The sequence below is a fragment of the Anopheles coluzzii genome, chromosome X (genome assembly GCF_943734685.1).
Source record: "Anopheles coluzzii chromosome X, AcolN3, whole genome shotgun sequence".
NCBI lineage: Eukaryota > Metazoa > Arthropoda > Insecta > Diptera > Culicidae > Anopheles > Anopheles coluzzii.
In genome coordinates, this window is record NC_064669.1 from 19,496,064 (window position 1) to 19,504,413 (window position 8,350).

The 8,350-nt window shown below is 51.0% G+C and overlaps 1 protein-coding gene across 1 annotated transcript; it reads right to left on the minus strand.

Annotated features, from left to right (window-relative positions):
- Window positions 1–3,950: 3,950 nt before the first annotated feature.
- Window positions 3,951–8,350, minus strand: LOC120950982 (uncharacterized). Its single transcript, XM_040369434.2, has 4 exons — window positions 8,004–8,350; window positions 7,848–7,921; window positions 7,273–7,554; window positions 3,951–7,202 (listed from the first exon to the last, which is right to left on the minus strand). The coding sequence occupies exons 1-4, from the start codon at window positions 8,011–8,013 to the stop codon at window positions 4,146–4,148; spliced, it is 3,423 nt and encodes a 1,140-aa protein (XP_040225368.2). The 5' UTR covers window positions 8,014–8,350; the 3' UTR covers window positions 3,951–4,145.

Consider the following 8,350-nt stretch of genomic DNA (forward strand, 5'->3'; position numbering starts at 1 on the left):
GTGTGTAGTGTACGATGTATGTGTATGTATGTGTGTGTGTGTGTGTGTGTGTGTGTGTGTTATGTTAAGCTGAGTGGATATTTTACAATGATTTAGGTTAGATTTACCCATCCTGGGTACTTTGATTCAAAGCTACTCGAGCTTGTGTTTATTCAAACTTAGTGTGCTGAGTGGTTCGGAAACGGCGAAACTTACCCTTTTGCCAGCGTGAGAGTTCTCCCCCTCTTTATTTCTCTGTCGCGCACACACTACTCATGCGATTCCGGTTCGAAGTACCGAAAACATGTCCAGACGAAGAGGCACTCGCACGAAAACAGTTTAATCAAGTGCAAATTGGTATTTGCAAACAGTGCGCGCTCCATGAGAAACGCGAGTCGTTTGTTTGAACATTAAGTAACTGATTGTTGGGAAAAGTGAGGTTAGGTCGTTTTTGATTCTAGAGTAATTAGCCAGTCAAGAAATAAATTTGATTTGGATTTAGAGCATATATTAAAAAAAAGAGGTTTTGTTCGTACTATGTGTAAGGCGAATGCGATAAGCACTACATCACGCCAAAGGCTGTACACGGTGGCGTTCATTTGCCGACTTTTCCGCTCCAATTGCGTTCAAAAATAATTTTAGCTTTTTAAAGACCTTAGTTCACATTCCTAGAATCATTTATTATTTTCTAAAGATGCTTGTAAAGATACCGCTCACTACACACTCGAGCATCTGCTTAACCTGTACGCTCTACCGTGATCATTTTCATATCATCGTTCATCGTGGCTGCGTTTCAAATGCTGTCGCTTTGCACAGGCACCTACGTCAGCATGTAAGTGTTAAAACGATTCAATTTAAACTCCGAAGCACCCAACCACCACCATTCCCCCCCGTTCCGAACCGTTTATCTCAATGCATTCGAAGCAGCATCCTTTATTCGCGAGATGCGCTACCAAGCATGACTTCAAAACCTTGTTAAAGAAACAAAAACGCCGGTACGATGTAAACGACGGCAGCCTGCAAACAGTGCAAACCCGCCTTACAAATGAAAACAAAATGCGCCAAATGAAGTGGAAAGCGTTTGCAGCGCTTCGGGGTTTCCACTTCCTGTGGTGGGCGCGGCAGGGTGGCGCTCGCACGAGACAAACTTTTGCTCCACATCGCTGTACCTGCGGCCACCCTTCCAGCAGCCAAACCATGATCGGGCAGAAGTTGTCTCGTTTGTGCGAAATATTTTTCTTGCTTTGGGGGGAAATGAAGCGAAGGGGGGCAGGGGTTTAAAACAGCAACTAACCAACACTTTTCAATGCTATGCCATGCTTCGAGCCATCAGCTGTCGGCGGGCGTGATTTGTGTAAAAATTATTCAAATAATGCACCGCGCGATTCGGCCAGGGCAGTGTCTGCAGCCTCAAGAACGATCTCGGAATGCACATAAACTTCTAACTTTGCAGGCACATCCTGCGGAACGGAAGGATTAGAATGGAGCAAGAAATGCTGTTTGCATCGTAGCATGCGATGCACTTGCGGTTCTTTTCACCAAACCAGGGCATGTATCTAGAAGTGAAGTACGTACGCAGTAATGCCGGAGAAACAACGCAACAAAGCGCTCTATCTGCAATCTAGCTGCGAGCTGCACATGTGAGGTTAAAAGTTAACAGCAAAACGTGCAGCCAGACGCATTTTCACCCTACCATATGGAGGTCGTATCACATAACCCCCCGCCACGAAGTGATGACGCGATTTCGGTTGAGATTCGATACCGACGGCATCTAATTTGGTTAAGGATTCCCCAGACTACCTGCCACGCAGCGCCAGAGAGCTGTCAATCTCGCACGTTACCCATTCGTTCGACACGCGCCAGTCTCGTAAAGCTACCGTCGACAGTCGTCCCAAGCCAAGCAGCGGGAAAGAAAGAAATCTCTAATCGAGCGAAGTTTACGATCCACATATGAGTCGTTGGTCGTATTTGTGGTGGCGTGCCTGGGCTATAAAAAAGCACCCAAAAAATGACAACTAATCTCAAGCCCATAATCGTAAAACTTGGGACCAACTCCCTCTCTCTCTCTCTCTCTCTCTCTCTCTGTCGCTCTGTGGGAGGCGGAGAAGGTGCAGTACATCCCGGTGCAAAGTTTCAACATGTGTGAACGAGCCACATCCGTGTGTGGTTTCTAATTAAATTTGTCTAACACTCGAAAGCAGGTTTCCGAAGATCGAGTTATCACTGCCTGCTGGCAGCCCATCTTGCATGAAATCTCTTATCGCGCCAGAATGGGTGTAATTGCAGGTCGCATTACACATGCGACTCTCGACACGCGGGTGGTGTAATGTCACGTTAAATCACGCTGCGTCACATGACAGCTCATCGCTTCGTCGCTGCCGCTCGTTTTTGAAATTCAATTTGTAGCCAAACACGGACATTCGATTAGCGAAGGTGCACCCTACAATCCTTTTTTCTTCTCTCCCCCATTGCGAACAGCGCACCGTGGATCGCTTATCGGGGATCGGGAAGTGAAAGCAACGCCAGCATATTAGGCCGAGGGATTAACAATTTAAATTATTTCAGCTTATTGAATGTCATAACTGTCAACGATTTCGAGCAGGGAGGGGCAGCGCGACGAAACGCGAGTTCGTTCAACGGAGGGAAAACGTTCCGTTCTCGGTCGAGGTCGCGCGCGAGGTGAAATTAAATCAAACAATTGGCAAGACTAATTTGCATCACAATTGCCCCTCACAAGCAGCGGCAGGAGTTGAGCGAGGAAGTGCAGGATGGTGGTGGTGCTAGTAAAAACCATATCAAATGAAATTCGGGAAACAAGATGCCTTGCCAGAAGAGGAAGCGCCAGGCGCAATGGATCCACATTCGGTTTTGGTAGTTATGGTGCACTGTTGACCGATTCTTTTTTTTATTGTCGCATCGTCTACTTTATTTCGCTTGCAAAAAGCCAAGTGCAAGAGAGCAACGGATGACACTGGACACCATGCGCACTACCGGACGGACTAAAGACGGAACGCTTCGAACCCCTCCGACCGAGCCCGAGAAAGGAAACGAGCTCGAATCGCTCGCTTACTTGCGTAGCTGCTAGCATGTCGGCCTACCTTGCAGGCGCAACTGGGCAGGGCTGGCAGACTCGATCCCGAACGCCACTGTTATTACTTATAATTTACGAATTTTCACAATTTATTGACACTATTATAAACATAATTTGCATAGATTTGCATGCTAATAGTTTCGAGCGGCAGCACTGCCAACGGGGTGGTAACGGTGCGAGAGGCGAGGGGAAACAATATTCGACTAAGTGAAACGATTTCAAGTGACACACGCACCCGACCGAAAACGAAAAAAGGGGGAAATTGTTTTGTGCTGTGTGTTTTTTTTGCTCCCTTCTGCTACTTCTTCTTCTGGTTTGTTCGCAGTTTTTCTGCATTACCTCAACCCCTGCGCCGCGAACAACAAAAAAAGTAACATGGCAGAGCTGTGTCGCGTCGTTCGGGGACCCTTTCCCTAGCAGTATTTTATTTTTTTGGTTGACGCTTACCCAAATCAGATCATTGTACATTGTACATTTTCATCAGCATCATTTCAGGAGTATAATTTAACAGGTTGATAGAGCAAGGATGACAAAGAATGGTTGCTTTTTTCCTTTCCCGTCTCTTACTTTCCCTTCCGCGGTGCTGAATGTGTAATAATTTCGCACGCAGGTCCCGCGGACAGTGTTGAACAGTTGTTTAATGAAAAAAAAAGGAAAGCAAAGGAAAAGTCGAACGCACTTGTCCCTTACACTTGACTCGCGAACAACTGCTGCTGGCAAAGAGTGGAAAGCCGTCCAGGGTAATGTGACAGACAGCGCAATGACACCAATGCGTGACAGATAAGGGGACGGCTTAGCGAGGTAGAACACAATGATTGCTTACTTTTTCTTTCTGCGGGCATGATTCCGCTGAAATTGGTAAAAACTGTACGCAAACTGGTACGGTTTAAATTGATTTTTATTGACGCGTGCACAGGGCAGGCACTGGAAAGCCGAGCAGCGGCGAGATCCAAACCAGCACTATCTGTGAGAGTAAATCGTTTACTCATGGCAGGCATGGCTGTTGTGTGAGTTACTTTGCTGCTACCTTGGTCTCTTATCTTATCTGCTAATATCTCAAGGGTTTCGCCCTAATCTACTGATCACCCATCGGTTCTGCCTCCGGAATTGCCTTCTTTGACTTCTTCTGTACACGCCTCTGGCCCTTTCGCTTCAGACTCTTGGCTTGCCGTTTGTCTTTACGCTTCTCCTGGTTCTCCTTTCGTCGCAGCAGCTCCAGGACCGTTTTCAGCTGGGTTTTAACCTCGAGCAGCTCACGCTGCATTTCCTCGTTTTGGGTAGGCTCTTTGCTCCGCTTCTTCCCGGCGGGAGCCACGCTAGCTGCGCGCGGTTGCCGAACCTTTGCGGCAATTAGGGTGCGCACCGGCGTAACGGGTGTGTCCGGTGTCGGCGTACTCTTGACAGTGAGCTGGATTGACGCAAGTGCCTGCTGTCGCTCAATGATTGCCAACGCTTCGTCCACGATCGACTGATCCAGTCGCATAAAGAGTGCGAGCCGAAACACGCGCACATCAAAGATGAAATTGCACGAATCACCCTGCGGTATCCAGGGAATCTTGGGAAGTGGTTTCCCCACTACCTTCTGTTTGGCCGGTTTCCCGCTGGGCGGTATCTGCACCGAACACTGGGATGAGCCGTGCACTCGACTCTTGGCATTGTTAAGCGCAGCGGCACCACCGGGATTGACTGGAGCAGTACCCTTGCCAGCCTTTGTAGACAGCTCCCGCAGGTGCACCTCAATCTTCCGGTACTCCTTCGTCTTGACATGGATGCGACAGTCGTACTCTGCGAAGAAGGGCCTCGGAAAGCACCGTCGCAACCATCCGGGATACACGTTCGCCACACCGCGCTCGTATTGCTCCAGCAGCATCACCTTCTTGCTGATGCTGATCAGTTCCGACTCCTCCCGGATCGCGGCAATATCACTTACCGCGAGACCGTTGATCAAGTTCAGTATCACGATCGGCGCAAAGAACATAAACAGAATGAACAGCAGCATCTTTCCGCCTTCAAAGTCAATCGCGGCCGCCTCAAACTCGCCCGTCGTCATCACCAGCGTCTTGATCGTGGCGTTCCAGAACGTGCGGAAGTTGTTGAAATTTTCCTCCGAGCAGTCGTCCCGCTCACACACTTGCGCATGATCCTCCGGATCCTCATTGTACGTCAGGTGGAACGCGTAGATGAACGCGCCGATCAGGGGCATAAACAGCAGGAAACTCTTGAGGAAATTTTTCGACACCGTCTTGAACATGTACATCATCGTGGCGAGACTGTTCGACTGCAGCGACCCTAGCAGAAACGTTAGCTGCATCGCGAAACTGATAACCACGAAAGACGACAGCAGTCCATTGCAACCGTTCGCCAGTACGACGGACATCGCGACCGCATTGATGAGATCTTGCGCGTTCTCGAACGATAGGTACGAGCGACGCAGGAACAGCAGCTGCAGCGTTTCCCGTATTGCCACACACACCACCCCGAGCAGGCTCAGCAGCCACAGCACCGTGCTTGGGCCCTCCACCGAGCAGGCGGTGAGCGAGTAGTTGCCAAAGAAAATGATCGTCAGCGCTGTTAGCAGCAGGTTCAGATAGTTCCAGTGACACAGCCGCGTCCACTTCACCATAATAAAGGTGTATACGACTGGGTGCACTAGTAGGCGCTTCAGCTCCTTCGACTGAGCAATCTGCCGCAGGGTCGTCATCTCGGTGACGGTGCGCGTGAACTTGTGCGGCTGGCAGTACGTCTGATCGACCCGCTGTATCAGTTTCCAACTGGAGCGCTTATTCCGTGACCTGTCCGACGCTGCCGGCGTACCGTCCGCACTGACCGCACTAGTCATACTGAGCGCGGGCGAGTGAAAGCCTTGCAAATTGAACCGTATCACGTTTCGGTCCGGGATCGAGCGCTTCGAGTCCACCTCGATGCACTGGTCAAGGTACGATCGCCAGAATGCAAACGTCCCGTAATCGAGCGGCGTCAGGTTGTCGTTATTGCGCATTCCGAGGTAGGTGTAGCGCTGCCGGAGCAATGCCAGCGCCACCGAATCGAAGCCATACTTCAGCGCAAGGTGCAGTGAGGTGTTGCCCGAGTTGTCGCGCTTGGACATGTGAATTGTTTCCTGGGTTGCAAGGAACTCGGCGCACGCGAGCAGTGCATTCCGTTCCTCGACCCGGCGCTTATAATCGTACGCCTTCGCGAGCGTTACAACGAGCAGCGGATCATCGTTCAGCACGATCAGATCCGAGATCTTCGCCAGCAGCAGCTGGAGCAGGGGCAGATCCGCCATCAGGCACACCTTCTTCAGTAGTCCCTTCAGCTCGACCCGGTGCTCCAGCTCGGAGCCCTTCTGCACATCGATACTCTCCTGCCATCCAAACCGCCGGCTCAACTCGACACTGTTGGCCCCTTCTTCGGCAACTGGGCCCTCCTTTGCCGCAGCATTGCGACCCGGCTTGCGTGGCAGCACCTTAAATATGTGTCGTTCGCCCCGATCCACAATCAACCGCACACAGTCGGCCATCTTCTGGTCGCAAGCAGTATGGAGCAGGAGCCGTATCACTTTCTTCACGTTGGATGCGTCTATCTCGAACCCCGCCAGGTGTGTGGTAAAGTTGGAGCGATCGTTGTGGCGCAGAAAGAGCTCCAGCAGCTCCACCGTAACCTGCACGTTTGGATTGTTGTTGTAGAACCCGACCACTCGCTCGTTGCGCTCGTTAACGCTCGAGATGGCAAGAGCGCACGGCACCAGCTCTACGCACTGCTCGACAAAGAGGCGAGTTTCATCGTGCGTCTCGCAGTGCTTTAGCAGCAGCTCGAACGGTAACTTCATGTGGCTGCTGCAGATGTTAAAGTCCGCTTTCGCTTTCAGCAGCCGCAGTACTACCGTGCGAATCTTGCCCAGCCGACCGGGTGGACAGGCTTGCATCTGCTTGCGCATACACTGGACGTACTCTTCGCAGAGTAGCGTGAGTGCCGTTTGCTTGAAGCTGTTGCGCAGGTTGATATCGGTGGCGGAGCGTGCGAGCAACCACTCTAGAAAGTCTTCGTCCAGCTGCAGGGCGGCATAGTGTATTGGAGCGCTCGGGTTCGCTGTGTCGGATTTGTTTTGCGGATTGTGCTTCGGAACGATACACTGCGAAAGCCAAACGACACAGGTATGAGTGGAAAGCTATCAATGGTGTAGCGCTAATCGACGTACTCACCTCATTCTCCGCCTGAAAGCGCTCTATAAATCGATCCAGGTAGGTGCGATACCTAGCGATATCTTCTAGCATCTGCGCTAGGACGGGCTGGAGGCGTGCATAGTGCAGGAAGCTCTTCGGCTCCGGTATTGTTTTCGGTGCGTCCCACAGTTTCATCAAGTCCACCAGCTCCTCTAGCCGCTTCAACCGCTCATCATGCAACAGTTGGTCCCACTTTGCCACGCTTTCATCGGTCGGTGGAATAACGGCCAACGTGTCCTTGAACTCACGCTCGAAAAATGTCTGCAATGCCAAACCCCACAAATAAACCAAAAAACCGGTATCAAGAGAACGCTCATGGAGCTAGGGCAGTGGTCGGCAATCTTACGGCATAAAGAACCAATATCTTTTTAAAAACGTGCAGTTCTATGTAAAGAGTTTAATTTATAAATCCAATCCAACACCAACATTAGGTTGCGTGCGGCTCGCGAGTTGTAGTTTGCCGATCACTGAGCCACGGTATATGCACTGTGTTATGAGTCACATAATCACTCTCCGGGGTTCACCGTTTCCTCTCGCACGCTCGCACATCTTACCTCGAGTGTTCGTCTTTCCTGGCGTAAAGCGGCCCGAGAGCGTTCCTGTTGCTCCATCAGCAGCTGAGCCTCGCCTGGCACCGAAATAGGAAAATCGAAAAAATATCATTAATTTCACTCGAATGAAGTTGCGTGCTGGCTGGTATGCTAATTTACCTTGCGCCATGATTAGAGCCGCGGGATGGCCCCAAATCAACCACGCCGGTCAACAGTGTCGATGGAACTGTCAGAGCGATACATGTGACTGCTCGCTGGCAACACAGGCAGCGTGTAGCCACGCTCGAGAGTTCTCTCATCCCCCGTTCAGGGTGGGGGCAACGTGTTTACGCATGGAGCCAACCCCAACGAGGGTGAGAACGATCGACACACGCACAGAGACACACGGACACAGTGAGAGCGACCGGCAAACACGATCGTACACGCACGCTTCGCTGGGGAATTCTCCAACACCGTCACCAGGGAGAAGCCGCAACTTGGCGCGTAGCTACAGATACATGCGCAAG

Bases quoted from the DNA above. Each gene is read 5' to 3' on its own strand.
- LOC120950982 (XM_040369434.2), bottom strand. The intron at 7,555-7,847 runs GTAAGATGTGCG...TTGGCATTGCAG, and splicing joins AGGAAAGACGAACACTCGAG to ACATTTTTCGAGCGTGAGTT. The intron at 7,203-7,272 runs GTGAGTACGTCG...TGGCTTTCGCAG, and splicing joins GCTTTCAGGCGGAGAATGAG to TGTATCGTTCCGAAGCACAA.